The 18,733-nt window shown below is 38.8% G+C and overlaps 1 protein-coding gene across 2 annotated transcripts in view; it reads right to left on the bottom strand.

Annotated features, from left to right (window-relative positions):
- Positions 1–16,241, bottom strand: part of nsg2 (neuronal vesicle trafficking associated 2) — a 39,909-nt gene extending 23,668 nt beyond the window's left edge. The window contains exons 1-3 of one of the 2 annotated variants that reach the window (XM_044371824.1): positions 15,449–16,241; positions 14,823–15,051; positions 1,092–1,202 (exon numbers count right to left, since the gene is read on the bottom strand). In XM_044371824.1, the coding sequence (XP_044227759.1) occupies positions 1,092–1,202; positions 14,823–14,951 (240 nt within the window). In that variant the 5' untranslated portion in view covers positions 14,952–15,051; positions 15,449–16,241. The remainder of the gene's footprint in view (positions 1–1,091; positions 1,203–14,822; positions 15,052–15,448) is intronic. The other variant, XM_044371823.1, reaches the window with a different exon arrangement.
- Positions 16,242–18,733: the final 2,492 nt, after the last annotated feature.

Below are 18,733 nucleotides of genomic sequence, written 5' to 3'. Positions count from 1 at the left end.
ATTTCAAGAAAACATACCACATATTGTAACATCATGATAGAAGACTTTATCCATATTGCTCACTCCCGTATACTCCTGTGTCACCTATATCATTTCAAACACATAAATCATAACATATATGTTGCAAAGGCTACAAGACTTCCTCCCTTTTTATTGCAATATTTGAAATCAATAAGGTACTCCAGGGCTCAGCTAGGCTGAAGTAGACTCGACAGACAAAACTAATATTTTCACTACATAGAAGACTCCTGAGCTGCCAGATGCTGCCACTTCCATGACACCAAGCTCATCTCATGGCTTTGGAGTGCTGTAGAGGCCCAGGTGATGCAGTTTTCTACTTAACCTTGGCAGTGTGCTGAAACTGCTTCAGTGTAACTCTGTGTGAATAGTGTGTGTGAGTGTGTGTGTATGTGTGGGAGTGTGTGTGTGTGTGTGTGTCCTCCAGACAGATTTCACAGCCTCTTTCGGTGTCCGATATCTAATTCTGTTCTCCTCCACTTTGAAGGACCTTTCAGGCCAGTGTTACACCTCTCATACACACACACACACACACACACACTAACATCCACACTTAGACATTTGCACATTTGCACGCTTGCGCACTTTCTCTCCTCTCTCTCTCGCTCCCTGTCAGGGTTGCCATGGAGGGAGGTTTTCATTGCTACCATGACAACATGAGTTCTCTGTGGTCTCCCCTAACGACAACAGAAGAATGGAACAGGCAGCGCCTGGGTGATGTAGATGTTTTTGGAAAGGTAGCTCTGTGATTCACACACACCGCTGGAGTCACTGGTCCTACCCTTCGCCAGGGAAGAGTGTGCGCTTGCATGCCTGTGTGTGATTATGCGTGTTTGTGTGAGAGATGGAGAGAAGAAAGAGACAAAGCATGTTGCTGTATGTCTGCATGCGATGACCATATTATTACCAATTCTTCAATTTATTTGCCTGCAGCTCTTTATTTACATAGCACACTATCTGTGTCAAGCGTAGGTGTATTTTTTAAACTAAACTGGTGGTTCAACCTGCTTCTAATTAGAGCCTTGATGACAAAAATGACCTCAACAACCTTCCTTTTATGTTTCAATTCTTACCTTAAGTCTCTCAGACACCCCGTCAGTAAAGCTGATGGTGAACTCCTCCACCTTAGGAACCTTCAGCCTCTTCTTCTCTGTCTGGTACTCTGTGCGAGTTTTCACCACCACCTGGGGGAGAGAGAAGACTGTTAAAGCAGTTAAATACTCAGAGATGCTTACGGTGAAAGATGGATGGATGTTACTGTTGGGAAGAAACGATCGAGTTGAATTTTAATGTTCCCCTCCACTGAAATATATGTTTTTCTTCTTGTTCCTACAGTTGGATGTTTGAGCTTCACTGTGCAGTATAATGAATGTGCAGTTTGACACTAGAAGGCTGTTTTCACATTCATCTGTTGAAAGTGGAAAGTTGCTCTGTGCTCATTGAAAATCAGATTTTTAGGGGTGGGACTAAAGTATGAGTAAGATTTGTTACATCACAACTAGTTTGGAAGCAAATCTTGGTCCAATATTCAACTTACATAAGTGTGATGTGGAAACTTGAAGCTTCTAGTACACAAACACTGAGAATAGACTTTGCAGTGAAGTAGGAGACATCTTATATCCAACAGTTAAACTTCTGGAATGAAATAAATTTGCATATTCATAGATTCTGGAATTTTTTAATGAGGGAGAAGGAGTAGACACCAAATTTGATTTTAAAGTGGTGATTATACTTTTATACATATCAGACACACATCATTGTTGTATTTTTATGTATTTTTATGTCTTAACAGATGTCTATAGGGGATCTTTAATTAAGTAATTTAATAATAAACACACTTCACATAAAAAAGGTAGCCATGTTAAAGAAAACAAGTGGAGGCACATAAATAATAAAATAAATTAAAGAAAAAAAATCAATTATGGGGAAAAGAAGGTACTCAGGTTCAACGACATCAGGGTAAATGTGAAAAGCATTTATTGATAAACGTTGGCCTTATCATTAACATAAAAGTAGCACAAGGTCATGTCACATATAAAACATATTACATTGTATACAGTGGATGATAAATGAAGTATAATGTCCAGGTGGAAGCCGATACCATGAACTCATGGAACTAATACAAATCACATCTTTTGTTATCCTCATTTTCTCATATATTTCCTTCAAAATTGGACCTAACTATATTGTAACTGTCTAGAGTTTACAACAGGTACAGTATAAGATTTAAAAGGCAACGTTTAGGAGATCTGCTGAGGTATTTGGCAAAAACAAAGCTTTACCTTGGGCAGTGGGTTTTTTCTATTTACAGATATTAGTGCAATGTTTACTGCTTGTATTAAAAGCTGGATATTCACAGCCAGAAATATCACCCTGAGCCATATGGGACCAAAAGAATAGATATGACACTGAGAGCACATCAGGGGCTCAGACATCTTCCAAAGTACATATTCTGATAAAGCTGAGATGCCATAAAAAAGTAATTTTGAGAAGAGAGGCTGAGATGAGTGCACAGCTCAGTACCCAAAGGTGTAAGTAGGGATACAGGATGAAAGCATATGTTGCTGTTTGATATTGAATCTGATAGAACATAAAAGAACACATAGATAACACACATAATAGTACAACTGTCAGTGTATAATGCTGAAGTGCAGTATAATGTTACAGAAGTGAATTCACTGACTCTGACCCTGGACTGGAAATGGGATCCAACTTCGATTTTAGAACATAAATTACACCCCAACAAAACTAGGAACCATACTTCAGGAGAAACTAATGCCAGGCAGCTGTTAGAGCTCTACTGCATGTTAATAAGGTCTGGTGCCCAAAATCCAAGACCACCTACCTGAAAGGAAACCACTGTGCTTTGTGCTTTCACCTAGATGGAAAAAAAGAGCCAGCCCTGCTCCAGTACTGTCAGTCTAACACTCCTCAAGCAAACAGGTTCAGAGCTACAGTCAATATACAGGAGTCTGGATGAGAGGGACACAGGGAAAAGAGACAGAGTGAAACTCCCAAAACTAGATAGATTTATCTACTTTTCACTTTTCAGCTGTGTTGTGGAAGGTACTGGTGGGGAAAGTGGATTTCTTCATTCCTTTAGCAACTACGACTGAGGTGTCAACCTTCAGTCCCTCCATTAAAGGATAATACAGTTTTTAATAAAACATTTTAATTGTTTACAACCAGATTATCTAAGACGCTTTATTTGAAAGCGAGCACATCTGAAAAAACCTGAAAGAAAAAAAGTGTCCATGCATAACCATGGTCCATTCAGTGGGTCAAAGTTGACCCAGGAGGTTAAACTGTGATGGATGTTCACAACAGACTGTTGAGGTAATAATTCACCTTTGTTTTCTATTTCAAATAAGTTTTTTGAATCTGTGGTTTGTTTAAAACATGTCGCTCATGTTTCCTTCTGTTTGTGATGATTTGCCATGTTCCAAACAATATTATCATTCATAACATCATTAAGCAAACCTGTCTCCTAGAAAGTATATTTATATACTACTAAATTGTTTTCCCAGTTACTGTTGCTTCAGCAAATGTAATCGCCGCCTGGATTATGTTCACAGAAAATGTTTTTTCAAATGAATGAAACACAGGACTATGTCACCAGAGACTGGAGCTCACATCCTGAGTCCCATGTGTGGTTGAGTTTAGGCAACAAAAGCATTTTGGAAAGATTGTAGCTTCACTTACATGTTAATAAACATGTTGCACTTCAAGTCATTGTAAACTTTTTTTTTTAAACCAAGATGATCGTTCTCTAACATTAACCAAGTGCTGCCAGTGTCTAAACATAACCATAAAAAGTTTAATATTACTATAGTTTCTGCTAGCGGATATTGTTGTGCAAGATTGGATATTTAGGTAAAAAAAAAGAATTAACAACATTTTATCATTATGTTGAGAGAAACATAATTCAGCAGCGTTACGTTTCTTGCAAAACAAATTTGCTGTTGCAATTTAGTTCTATATGAACATAACTTCTAAGAGACAGGGCTGTATTATTCATGGGCAAATAAATGTACATAAAACTCAATCTATGCAATCTTGGACCTGTTTTTAGTAACAGAGTGAACCTCTGCTTGGATATTCATTCACTTCAACTACTGACTTGAGATTTAAAAATCCTGATCCTAAATCCTAAAAAACATATAAAACCTTTTCTAACTTGACTTCTCTGCTTTAGCTTCATCTCTTCTTTTGTGGCACTGACTTAAATGATCAAAAGACTCAGGTTTCCCATCATCCCTGCACTTACTGAAAAGCAAAAGTGTCCCTCTACTGTTTTGTGCATTTGCCATATATGAATTTGCACAGGACAGAGGACCCAGCAGATGCAGAAAGAGGCGTGCAAATGACGAAGCAGAGGAAAGGTAGATGGAGAGGGAGAGAGAACAATGTCTCAGTGTCCTTGTGGCTAATTGTGCAGCTTCTGAGCGACTCTCTGTCACTTTGAGACAAAGCCAGAAACTGCTGTGCACACAAACTGGCTCCACTATCTGAATAACAAAGCTGTCAGTTGGCTCTAGAAAGCTCTTATCTAAGAGTTGAAGGCCGCAGTAGGTGTACTGAGTGCAGTGAATTTGATTGGACCCCTGAGGCTCGGAAGCCTGGTGGCTTCCAGCGCGGCAATGCCAGACGTCGAGTTCAAGCTTGTCATAATCATAACTAATGTCTCAATTTTGCCTCTACTTTCTCATTCTCTGACTCATTCACAATAACTTGCTCAGGGCCTTTAGGTTCAAACACAGCAGAGCTTTATGTTGCTTCATTACTCTGTCACCCCTCCTCTATTTTTCAGTCCTTTGTTTCATATTACCCAATGAAGTTGCCATCAATCAACATTCCCTCATTTACACAGCCCTTTAGCTATCAGCAGCACATAGGAATCTAGTGAACAAAGTGCCACCTGCTCTGATCAGACAGGTCCAAATACTCTCTGGGAAACTATTAATTTATGAACAATAAAATCTGTTTAACAAAGCTTGATGCGAAAACACATCATATAAATGATGCAGCCGTGAACAGCTGTGATAGAAAGAACGAGAATGTAATTAAAAGTTGCTTACTTATTAATCCACAGAAGCAGCACCTCATTTTTCATTTCATGTGTTGTTTATTTCTTTTAGCGGTGTGGCTTTATAGATGGCTATATGGGTCCAGAGTGAAATATCCCAACAAATACTGCGTGGATTTCTATGAAATTTGGTTCAGACATTCACGATTCCCAAGTGATCTTCAGAAGTCAAAACAGCTTTCGCTCTCTGAAAGATGTCTCAGAAATCTCTCTTCTTATTAAATTACATGGCAGAGCACTAAGACAGACGTTTCGCAATGTATGCCTTCTTTAGTGTGAACAAACTGTATTTCACCTCAGTTATTTCTACCTTCACAATGAGACAAGTGCAGATGGTAGTGGAGAGTGACTGATTAGTGCTGACACATGTCAATTAGAGATACTCAGAACAAAGACAAAACCAAACCAGTGCAGTGTACAATGAGACAATGAGAACCCCGCCAGGCCAAAAAAACATTTTTTTAATGGCAAAAATAACACCAAATATCCATTCATTCGGAAATCAATAGCATTTGGGAGCCTCTGTGCAGCGCTGTTTCGAAATGTGAGTTAACCTCTGTGTTGTTGCCTGGAAAACTTCTGGTAGCGTAACTCCTTTTAGGGAATAGGGCAGTGCATAATATGTGTGTGCGTAGCGGGTGAGTGAGTGGTTGAGTGAGAGAGCGAGCGGAAGAAAAGTGACAGTAAATGCGAGCGGAGCAGAGGAAAAGGTTAGCATTAAGTTGTTAACCTGGTAGTGAATGTACAGTACAGGCTACAGTGTGTCAGTTAAGAAATACGGCAGCTTGTCAAGACCAAGAGAAGTGACGTCTATTCTTTCCCCAACTGCTGGAAAAGTGAAGTCGGCTAGACAGACGCTAAACAGAGAAATAAAGGACAGAGAAATGTGTGGCTGCTGAGTTTCCCCACTTTTGCTCTTTTGCTCACAGAAGCACAGCCTCTGCTGCAATTTGCTGTGAGAATCTATTTACATATATTCAATTAGTCATGTATATTTTATGCAAACGTCTTTATGCACTGTGACATTCAGTATGTCTATGACTCACACAGAGTCGCTTTTAGATCTGTAACAGAGCTCCACAATTCATTTATTTCTTTCTGTGTGGTGAAATGACTGGTGGATGTTTTTGAATTCAAGATGACTTGATATATGTTTTTGGATGTTTTTTTTTTTTTTTTTTCCAAAAAGCACTTAAGAGCTTTTTAAGTTTTCCTTTTTTTTATATTCGAGTGAATGATGAGTGTCACATGAACTACAGAAAAGTACATTTCAGAAAATGCACGGTTATAGCTCGTCAAACTCAGCCTGCTCCTCTCTCTTTCTGTCTCCATTCACAGTTTTTTTTGTTGTTTTTTTTTAGATTTGATATTCCCTGTGGAAAAGCTGTCAGAACTTTTCTTTTCTTCCCGTCTTCCCCACTATGTGATCCCTCAGACCTGTTATCACTATGATTGCTGTTTGATTTTTCATCCCCACAGACTGAGCTGCAGAGTTGGTCTTTGGTGAAGTTTGCAGTGTGGAGGGCAGCCGCAGAAATTCTTTTGACATGTTTGATAGTTGTGTTTCCTTGTGAATAAAACAGTGAATGAAATCCATAGAAAAAAGCAGAAGGGATCCATCTCTGTGGCAGCTGATTTGGTACAACATGAGGTCTAACATGATGAAGCTGTGATATAAAGATAAAGATGATTAATGTTTAATCAGCTCCTCTTTTAGTGCTTGGATATTCAGTTGATTTGCATGAGATGGTTCAGTAGACACAGAGCAACGTGATTCAAAAATAAGATATCCACTATTTGGAGATCTGAATCCTGTTCTTATATGAATGTGGTTAGAGAACAGCTCCAACGATTAGTTGATTAATCTATTACCTGCCAACTATTTAATGAATGGACAACTATTTTAATAATTTATCATTTGGAATCATTCTTTAGGAAAAAAATGTTCAAATTCCCTTGTTCCAGCTTCTCAAATATCTTTGAATGTCAAATATTTTTTGGTTTCTAAACAGAATAGCTTTGAGTTGTGGACTGTTGGTCAGGACAAAAAAATTTTGGTCAGGACAAAGCGGAGGATGTCATCTTGGTGTTTGGGAAACAGTGATCAATATTTTTCACCATTTTCTGTCATTTCATACACCAAACAACTAATCGATTCATCGAGAAAATAATCAACAGATTAATCAATAATGGAAATAATCACTAGTTGCAGCCCTAGGCTACATTAGACACATTAAATATAGCTTTTCAAAACAAACCAAGGCTAGAGTTTTCTTTAAAAGTGCATAAACTGATTTTTTTTTTGGCTTCTTGGATACAGTGGAGACAAGCTGTTTGCAAACAATTATCTATTTACACATCCAGCAGATACAGAGCAACTCAGCTGGAGTTGTGTTTCTAGCCACCTCATGAATATAAGTCCAATATTCACTCTCCTCCTAGCTCTGTTTTCCTCTCCATTAACTCCAGAGGGAAATATCTCCCTCTTTAGCTGCTAATTGCTCAACTATTTTCAAAAGCGATAGTTGCTAACTTGTGTAGTGTATAGTAGGTTTATCAGAGCACTGCATCAGAAAATGACGGTGATGAGAGTGGTGAGAGTGAACCAAAACAGTAAACCAGAAAACCAAAACAATGAGCTAAAAGACACTAAAAGCTCCCACAGATAAGATAAACTGCAGAATCGAGTGATAATTGTAAGTGGGGTTGTAACTTTTCACATACAATGCCTTGTTAATATAAAAATATTGATTATTGCAGCTTAAAAAAAACAAAAGCTTTACACCATTGCGAAGAAACCACAATCAGTGAACTCAATCCTGAACCCACTGCTAGTCTCTCAGGGTAAGCACTGAGGGTTCTCTTATCTTACGGGCATAAGTAAGAGCAGTTATTTGCATTCCCCTGGCATCAGAGGTGTAAATCAATCCCTACGTACACAGCTAGAATGAAAATCAGCAGGGCTCTGAGTTCTGAGGTGCAATACTGAAAACCACTCGTCCAACCAACAGGCAGCACTGCAGTGCTGTTGGATCACACAGTATAGGGCTACAACTGAGGATGGGTTTTGAGAACTGGTACTAAATTGGTATTGGTTCCTAACTGGTCAGTACCAAAATATTATAAGCTCCTGGAAAAGCTGTGCTGCTATCGCTTTTTATGTATTATGTGAAAAGTGCCCTGAGATAACTTCTGTTGTGATTTGGCACGACACAAACAAAATTGAATTGAACTGAATTTGTGCCAAAGTTATAAAAGTTGAGGTGATTTCCTTTGAGAGATTTCTGGGATTGTGTTTTTCTCTGAGCTCTCGCTGGTTTGAAGTGGGTGTGATTTGGAAAAGAGATGATGTCACATATGTCCATGAAAAAACAAATACATTATTGTTCATAATACTGTCGTCATTGAGGCATTTTTCATCTGGGCCAAATATGGCAAGTGTGTGTATTAATGAAGTGGCTTGGTTAAGGTTTAGTTGAGGTTAACATCTGGGACCAGTGCTGAAACTTGTCTGGTCCCACATTGGGCCAGAATAGCTATGGTCATACAGTTGGCTGAGGTATGGATACTGTATGTCATGGGACATATGTGGCCCATGTTCTAGCTACCAGACCTGGACCACCCATGGACGGTAATTCATTGCTGTATTTGAGCGATGTGTAAGTGGGCTGTGTGGTCCGTCACTGGGCCAGACCTATTTTGCTATGTGGGTTATCGCAAAATGCAGTGAACTATGAGGACCAGGATGATGTACTCATAACGGTCAAAAAGTTGAGTGTGGAACGCTGGACACGCCTCACTCTTAATGGGCGCCATCTTGGCTATGTAGCAGAAAGGCCACCAACCACCAACCTAGCGGAGATTTGAAAGCAGGCTAAAAGCTGTTGTAATTTTCACTGTAGGGCTGTTAATATATCACTTTATTGAGTTTTAATATTTTTTTTATCCAAATATTTTTATCCAAATATTTTCAACTGTAGGGAGATGACCACAGCCCTTAACCCAGGTTACCACCTCTTTCCAGAGGCACATAATCAAACATCCTCATACCTGCTTGGTATGAAGTTAAGAAGAAAAACATCATTTGTGAGCTTGTCAATGTGTCAAAAGTAGCCATAATCACTGATGGGTGGACAAGTATCGCACAGGATCACTATACCACAGTCATGTGTATCACAATTTTTTTTTTGTTCTGTTAGCTTCTGAGAAGCTCAAAGACTATAGTTCTTTGGTTATTTGTAATATTTAATATTGTTTAAGTTTAGTTTCTGGAAGTGAAGCAGTATTAAGGCTCATCACCACCAGATATTTGAGGCAATTGCTCCTCCATCATTACATATACAGGAAACAATTTAACTTGTTATTTCTGCAAAAAAGTAATAATTAATTATCTGTTTTCATGTCATGTCTTTATTTTTGCACCAAATTATGGAGAGTAGTATAAATAAGAGTATTGATAAGTATTGCTATCGATAAGCAATAAATACTAACGATATCCATCCCTTGCAGCAACTAATGATTCTTTTCATTTTCAATGTTCTCAATTGATCGGTTAGTCATTCAGTCTATAAAAGGTCAGAAAATAGTGAAAAATGTCATTTCCTGTTTCCAAAAGCCCAAGATGACGTCCTTAAACATCTTATTTTGTCTCGACCAACAGTCCACAACCCAAAGATATTCAGTTTAGTAGCATAGAAGACTAACGAAAGCAGAAAATCTTTACATTTAACAAGCTGGAATCAGAGAATTTGGACATTTTTTCTTACAAGATGATGAATTGACTATCGAAATAGTTAATTTTTTGTTGATCGACTAATCAGTTAATCAACTAATCATCGCATCTCTAATACAGTATACAGTATAGTGATTGTGGTGATATTTATGGCACAAAGTGGTTTTTCAATACTTTAAATACAAAAGATAAATAATCAGATATTTCCTTTTGTTAGTTCCTTTTATTTCTCTTCTTTCTTCTTTATTCTTCCTTCATATTTACAAATGTGTTTTTTTAAACATATTTAAAAGGTGTGGGCTGAATTTAGCTCTTGCAGAAATGTGAAAACTGAATTTACTCATCCATATTTTTCCATGCTCCTCATTTAATTGACTTGTATTTCCTTGAATTTAAAATTGAAAATATGCCTGATTCATACAAAGAACAGAGGTTTTGACTGAACTTGGGTATAGTAAATAGATTTAATAATTCATAAATATTAATATTCATTTTTAAAGAAAGCTTAACATTACCTGTTGATAAAGCATGTCTTTTAATTACAAAGCAAAAGCTGACAATTGACATCTTGGCCACTAATAGACTCTATCAGCTTGCAGGCTTTCATTTTCATAAACAGCATGTTATTGCTTTATTACTGCAATACATTAGTTTGCCTTCAGAAGTCACAGCTACTTTCACAGCCTCTGTGCACAGTCAGCCGAATAAATGTGAAAAGAGTTTATGTCTAATTCAAGATCATTTGTCAAATTAAACTTGGATGATGCTTCTGGATCTGGTTCCGAGGGCCTCACATCATCACAACACATACTGTCAGAAATCATTCAACAATCCATTACTGATTTAAAATGCTTATTGAAGATTCCTGCTCCAAAGAATCCCTCCCTAATTTATGAGGTTGTGCACACAGCTGTAAAGAATGAATGAGACTTAAAAGCAAAGAAGACGAGGTGAGAAAAGGATGAAGGTGTGTAAAGAGATACGTTGGACAGGATAAGAGACTGATTGTAAATCTTTCACGGCCTTTGAAGCAGATCTGTGTACCTGAGCTTTGTTCTCAGAGAAACAATACACAGAGAGAAAAGATGTCTGTCTGTGAGTCAATCTGTTTATCTCCATCTCTCCACCCTCCTCTGGTTGTTGTTTTTATTTTTAAACTACCAGCAATCCAATCAAGATATTGGCGACCGAGCGGTGGCTTTGACGCGTCCCTGCCCAGATGGAATCAAATCTAATACCACTCTAATGCCTCAGCCTCTGTATACCACAGCGGCATTGTTATTTGTGTGTGTGTGTGTGTGTGTGTATGAACTTCACTGCAAACCCCGCCGTCACTGCACCCCGCCCCTGCAAATATGCCTGGGTAACCCTGTAGTCGGGGAGGTCACACAGTCATCAGGCAGGATTAGGGCTTGTGTTTGTAAAGCTTCTCTGAACTGCAGCACAGATCTGGGGTGCTGTTCAGGTCACATGACCCAATAAACCTCACTTTAGCTTTAAAAGGCAGACAGATAGAAACTGGTCTAAGGTCAGATCCTGAAAGCCTGATTAAAGAAGATGAACTGTCTGGGTGGGGCTGGCGGCAAAAACAACAATGTTAAATTACAGTAAGCGAGATAATAGAGATTTTCATAATGAAGATATAATTGGTGTGCCATATTTTAAGATTTTGTGGTAGAAATCCACACAAAGTTACAGCGTCCCACTACATTGTCCAACACTGCACTGCAAAATAATAATGAAACTAGCTTCAAAAAGGCAAACAAAATATGTTAAATGCTATGTTAAAAGAGCAAAACAGTATGATCATACACACATACAAAAAAGGATGAAATATTGTGTCCAGAATTTCCATGAAATGAACTGTGATCACTATCATCAACATCCCCTATGCTCTGTTGTCTAATTCGTGCATCACTTGCCAAGGAGACAAATTCTTACACTTACAGCTGGAGACAAATTCAAATATTTAACAGCAGACTGACCTTTACAACTCCCACATTGTCCCATGTAAAAGCAAATCTGCATTTGCATAATTTTTTTTTTTTTTTTTTAAACGGGTGATGTTGATTCTGCTGTGTGTGATTAATGCAACTGCAAGTATAGAAAACTGAAACCAGCGGTTGAATTAACAATTTTTCAGTCCCAAACTGAGCAGAATACAAAATCTGCATCGGCTGTCAGCTAGCATATCAAAAAGCAACAAGCAACAGCAATCTCTGTGTCCGCAACTCTCAAGGCATGCAAGACTTCACAAAAAAAAAAACAGCAAGCCTTCTTCTTTGACCCTATTTTCCCTTCAAATGTCACAAACAATTACTCGCTGGTACATCGCGGGAGTTCATACTCCACCCAGCTCATTCTCTCTGCCAGTCTACCTGCTCAGGTGGTCAGTGGAACCAAATTACACACTTTAGCAATGTGGTGCAACCCACACAATGGCAGCTTTGACTACAGTATGTAGCAACGTTCTCAAGTCTAGTGGGACTGATTTCATCAGAGTAAAATGACTGACGGCTCTCTGAATGTAATGTCACAAACTGGTGGCTGCTGACAGAAATGACTTGTCACTCACACATGAGCACATGCTCTCAAATGCCTGTATTGCACACACACACTCCTTCAAAATGTACGCAAGCTGCACTGTTCTGCTCTGTGAGTGTGTGTGTGTGTGTGTGTGTGTGAGTGTGCGTGCGTGCATGTGAGCGTGGTGAATGACAAGGCTCCCCAGTTAACAAGTATATGAAATAGAAAGAGATTATTCTTCCCTTAGCAGAATACACAGAGAGGGTTCAAGCTATGCTGCGTGCTTGTGTCTGCAGTGGTACAAATGGGCGGCCATGTTGGAATATTTTTGGGAGTTTTCTGTGAACCCTCAACAACAAAAGCACTTGAAGAGCTTCATTCCACATTCAGATATTCATCATATGCAAGAGTGTGACACCTGCTATTATAAACTGGCGTAGATTGTCATGCTTTTCAAATGCCAGCAGGTAACTTAAAGCCTTAGTTGACACAATGATATATAAGGCTTTTGCAGGATTAAATTAGCTATATTTAAAAGGTCCCACAAAAAGATATCTGACATCTTTCCTGTTTTTCCAGGAATCACAACAAATTATATTAGTTATGGAGATAAAGGCTGTTTGTTTTGAAAGGATGGGTATAGAGGTGGGATTTGTTCACTCTGTTATAGGGCTGCGACTATAACAATAATTTTCATTACTGATTAATATGTCAATTCATTTTTTATCATGCAATTGATCCTTGTCTGTAAAAATGTAAAAAATATTTTTTTAAAAAGCCACAAGTTTCCAAAGCCTGAGAAAGCATCTGAACAGTCTGTTTTGTCTGACTAACAGAAACCCAAAGATATTAAATTAATAGTTTGACATATTGGGAAACTCACACATTTGTTTTCTTGCTGAAAGTTAGATGAAAAGATTGATGCCTCGTCATGTCTGTACGGTAAATATGACGCTACCGCTAGCAGCCAATTAGTTTGGCTTAGCACAAAGGCTGGAAGCAGCAACCTGGGTCTGTCCAAACATAACAAAGTCTATCAACCAGCACCTCTAACAAGTCATGTCTTGTTTAATCTGCACAAAAGTCAAAGCGTAGAAACATCTACTTGTGGCTTTGTAGGCGTTTATGTACCGGACTATTGCCAGGACCAGCGAGATATAAGATGTTAATTAGCTTTGTTGAGGTGTTGGCTAGTTGCTTCCCCCTGTTTACAGTCACTGTGCTAAGCTAATCTAACTAGCTACTGGTTGTAGCCTTGTATTTGGTATCAATCTTCTGATATAACTCTTGCAAATAAGCATATTTCCCAAAATGTCTAACTATTGCTTTTAAATTCCTTAATCCATTTACTGTTTGCCAAAATTGTTGGCGATTATTTTTCTGGTGATCCACTAATCAATCAGCCAATCATTTCAGCACTACTGAGACGGCTTTACTGGTTGGCACGCTTCCTTGTGATGATGTCACCATTAAAGATGCCATGTTTTCCAGGAAGTTGTAGTCTCCAGGTCATTTCAATTTCCCAAGCAATCACTGTACACTTGTTCCTATGTGGATATGAAGGATTTTTAAATTAAATGCTGACTGTTACTGAAGTAAAAGTAAAAGCTACTTGTGAAAGTAAGGTAGGTCTGTATGTGGGTTTTATTCCCCAAAGGGGATCCAAACTCTGTAATATCCATATAAAGGAGCCAATACCTGTTTGAAACTGGATTGATTGTCCCGTTAAATTCCTGTCTGAACTCTTATTAAGCTGAGTATATTGGTTTGCTGTATGACAGTCATCCTTCTGATAGCTAATAAGACAAGAGGTGCAATGATGTTATGATCAATTTTGTCATTTCATCTCGGAGTTCTGCAATAAATAATTGATCAGCTGCTCACAGTAGAAATATGGATTCATATTGCTGCAAAATGAAATCATCACACTGCCTTGAAAGAAACCAAAACATCAGCGGATTCATAATGAAGCTTTCATATGTGCGATGAGCATCAATGAGCTTGCCTATTGTCTAATTCCATTGATTTTCATAATGTGCAATCAGTGCAGCTCTCTGTCCCGACCCCATAGAAACACCAATCGGCTCTCCACGTTGCACTGCCACCATGGTAACTGGATTAACAAGCGGCGGTGCAGTTACTATGGGATGTCGGGATGATAAATGACAGTCTGTCTGGCACCAAATCTGTCTCCTAATCTCAGCTGGAAAACAAAGGACACGGCTGGGAGACAGATGAATGAACATGTGAATGAATGAAAGGGTGTGTGTGTGTGTATACGTGTGTGTGTTTGGGGGGGGGGGGGGGTATACAACATAAGAGAGTTTAAGGACAGCGTAGCTCAACAACACTGAGTTCACACACACAGAAAGAAGGTTATTTAGAAAAACAGATAGATGCACAAACAAGCAGGAAATTCTGTCACACACACAAACATACATTTGGGCAGCTGTCTCTCACCTTGTCAGGTGCTTGGCTCTGGAGGCTGCCAACATCCAGAGGAGTGATGAGGGGCACATTCTGAAAGCCGTCCTCCACGCTCACAGGTTTGGCCCCTTTGTCTTGAAGATTACTCCCCAGTTTCACCATCTTTCACCGACCTTATATATTCCCTTATTTCCCTGAAGACTGCTCCTGAATAGAGGAGGTGTTGAAAAAAGGGATGGTTTTACCACCTGGCAGGCTGTAGCTACATGATGGAGAAGAATGTAATGTAACAGGAGATTAAAAATTGACAATATTGATGTGATTTTAACTTGTTTGCAGCCTTAAAGCACACAATAAGCTAATAAAAAAAAAAAAAGATGTCAAGTAACTGTTTTGTTGAGAGATATGGAAATCAAATTGTGTCAAAATGTGAAGTAAGACAATTCATGATTAAAGAAGCAAAACACAAAACAAAAAAAAGCTAAATTTGTTTGCAAGATAAACATATCTCGCTTTATATTTACCGAAAACCAAACAGATAAATTAGATCCTAAATAGCATCTTCCACACCTTTCTCCATCACAAAAAACACCTAACAAAAAAAAGCACCCCTAAAAAAAAAAAAAAAAAAAAAAAGGCAGTAAAAAGCAGATACTTACAGCTGATCGTCCTTGTCCGCCCGCTTCCTCTGTGCTGCGGCAGTGTTTGTGACTGGACAGAGGCGGAGTGAAGCGCAGATGAGGAGCAGGTGAGGCTGCGCTGCGCTGCGGTGTTGCTGCTGCTGATGCTGCGGGAAAGCAACGCTGCACCGCCGGAGACCAACTGGATGTCTGGCGGCAGGTTTCCTACCAGCAGGGCAGCCCAACCCCCCTAATCCAAACACTGCCTCCTCTTCTTCTTCACCGTGCAGTTACACCCAGCCGCTGGAGCTGCCGCCGCTAGGGGGACTTTTTTTTTTTTCCTTTTGGGAGTCTCGTTTATTTGGCTAAAGTGGAGGTTGAATTAATGTTGCCTTCCAGTGCTGTCCGGAAACTCCTGTACCAGAGAGCTGAAAGGGTGGAAACGTTTCAAAAGCTTTCATATCTGAAAAACGCGCGCAGGAAAATGATTCACATAAAAGCAAATAATGCCCTGTTGCGAAAGTATCTGGAGGCTATTCATGTTACAGTAGGCTATGGACTATTTAACCTGGTAAATAAATTAATCAGAGGAGATTGATGTTGTGTCCGAATGAAGGATTTAGATGGAGGTCAATTTCTGTTTCATTCATGTCTTTTGTGACAGCTCCAGAGTTAACCAGAATGAAAACAACAATCGAACAAAGCAGAATAACAATCTTAGGCTATAAAATCATTTATTTCCTACGTTAGTATTGATTCAAAGTCAGTGCTCTGTGCCTCCTAAATGTCACATGTCAACACCTCAGCAATCATAGAAAATCCACACTTTCCCGGTTGTAAATTTGCCAAAAATTAAATTCTTCACAGGATAGACGTTAGACTTTGAATTTTCCTACAGCACATGAAAGCAGCATAAGCCATGTGGCAGTGAAAGTGGTTCTTGTGGTTTTACGGCGCCATCTGGCGCTTAAATCATTGACTCACAGTCAGATTTAAGAGAAGATATCTAAAACAGGAGGGCGTGTCTACAGAAATACATCAATAACCAGACTGTCAGTGTGTGAAACCACGTGTAAGATAGATGCTGAGATGTGTATGCCTGTGTGAAAAATATAGAGAGGGTTATAAGTTATTTCTCTGCAGTAGTTAGTGGGCAGCAGAAGGCTAATTTGTCTGAGGAAAAAAAAATAAATCTGACATAAAAGCAGAGGAGACACACAAATCAAAAGGGCAGGTAAATGCAATGTTTTGAAAAGGCTAAATCAATAAGATATGTGTTTAAGATAAATTAAGATAATTATTGGAGCAAGTACTTCCTACTGCAGGTAGGTCATTCTGCAGACCCTTCAATATGCAAGATGAAACATGTTGCAGTACAAATGTAAAGATGCACTCGGGCTTTTAAAAAAAAGCTCATCAAGTGTTCACTTTCTCTTTTATTTGAGTAGATCTCCCTCAATCACTTGTTTAAAATGAGCCCAGGGGAACAATTTTTTTTTCTCTGTCTCGGACACTTTACGTTCTCTTCTGTCACCTGTGGCCAGACACATCATCAGATAATCCACATAATCATTTGCATGATATTAAAGGTGTTACAGTAGGTGTAACACTTTTTAAAAAGATTTTAATCCATGTCAGACATCAAAAGTACTATTATATTTCACACAGGCTTCACTGAAACAGCTATGCTCTATTTCGATATTTTTCAATTTCAATGCTCTATTTTTTACGATAACCTCTCCACAGCTACAAATTGATGCGCTGCACCTGTCACTGTCCATGCATGAAGTCATGACGTTATAGAGTCTCCTGCCAGTTGCTGTCACCTCCTGGCCTTTCATCCTGAACCAGCTCTTTGCCCAGTCTGTTCCTCTCTGGGTTGATCATAGTTTGTAAAGATGCAGGTCAAGACCTCAATCTGTGGTAAACTGGAGTAAACTGGAAGGCATCCATATCATCTCAGATAGATATATATAAGTTGTTACATTACTGTTATCAGCAGCTTAAGAAAAAATAAACTCTAATGTACATCATGCATGAAAAATGAGCAGTGTTGATATCTTTAATAAAAAAGCAAAATTCATACTTGCTTTCATGTCTCTATGGTGCCAAACCATGTTCAGGAAGTTGCTCCTTTTTGGGCTCTGGGGAGTTAACTATAAGCAGAAAACAAGATACTGCAACCACTATTATCTGCTTTTGTGAGAATCTCAAAGCTTTAGTTCTCTGTTCCTCTGTTGCTCTTCCTAAGGAGTCTTCTATTCTGTTAAAGGGTTTTGGGGGAGTTTTTCCTTATTCAAATCAAGGATCTTAGGATAGAAGATCTTGTGTTGCTGCACAGATTGTAAAGCCCCCTGAGGCAAATTTGTGATTTGTGGTATTGGGCTATACAAATAAACATTGACTTGACTAGATGAGATTTGTTTGCACTGAAGAAACAGCACCCTCTAGTTGTTTTGTGCTAGAAGGTGATGAAGCTGATTTCCTTAATTTCATTTTATGACACAATGTGACAATTTTCTCTTGTTTATATATAAAATGTAAGTCTCATGTCTTATTAATTTTAACCTCTTAGTAAATATGTTATTACCACTTCCTGTGGTGATTTGTCAGAGCAGTGCCATGGTGAACTGGGCACAGGAGAGTTGTATTATCTCACCCATAGTAATGATGACTAAAACTACTCTGAGCTGGAAAGGCAGACTACATTATTACTCAAAGTTGAGTCATATAGTCTGCACTTGATGCCAGTATTAATATTTTACTTCAACAAACTCTCATCAGTTTTGAGAGAAAATGAAAGTGCACATATGAAGAGCTCTGCTGCTAAATGATAAGTCACGCTCAACAGTGCATGATGCAACCAGCTGAGCTGTAGGTCAATTTGTTCAGTTTTTTCTTGGAATTTGACAAAACAACACATGACCCAGTCAGCATTCTTGCTTTGATTGGTAGATGGCATGTTTATGGATCCACAAAGTGAATGTGATGTGGGTGAAATGTGTGATTTGGGCACAAGCCTTGAACTGAGCAGTAGGTGTGTAGACATTGTTCATAATACACAGAAGAGAGAGAGTTTAGTGCTGTAATTCAGTGGCATACACACTTCTTTTACACATGAATATGTGCTGAAAAGTTGTTGAAGATACTGAATGTATTTATTTTAGCAGCCTTAGACAAACAAGGAAATAATTTAGCAAATTAGCTGATTATGAAGATATAAACCCCCCAAAGCATGCAGCCAGTGATGTGCGTTTCTCTGTTGGCTGTCCATCTGAGCTGGTGCAAATGACAACTGCAAATACTGCTGAAGGTTGGTTTCTG

This window comes from Thunnus albacares, chromosome 13 (genome assembly GCF_914725855.1).
Source record: "Thunnus albacares chromosome 13, fThuAlb1.1, whole genome shotgun sequence".
Taxonomy (NCBI): Eukaryota; Metazoa; Chordata; class Actinopteri; order Scombriformes; family Scombridae; genus Thunnus; species Thunnus albacares.
The sequence above is the reverse complement of the archived record's forward strand: the minus strand, read 5'-3'. Positions and strand labels throughout refer to the sequence as shown.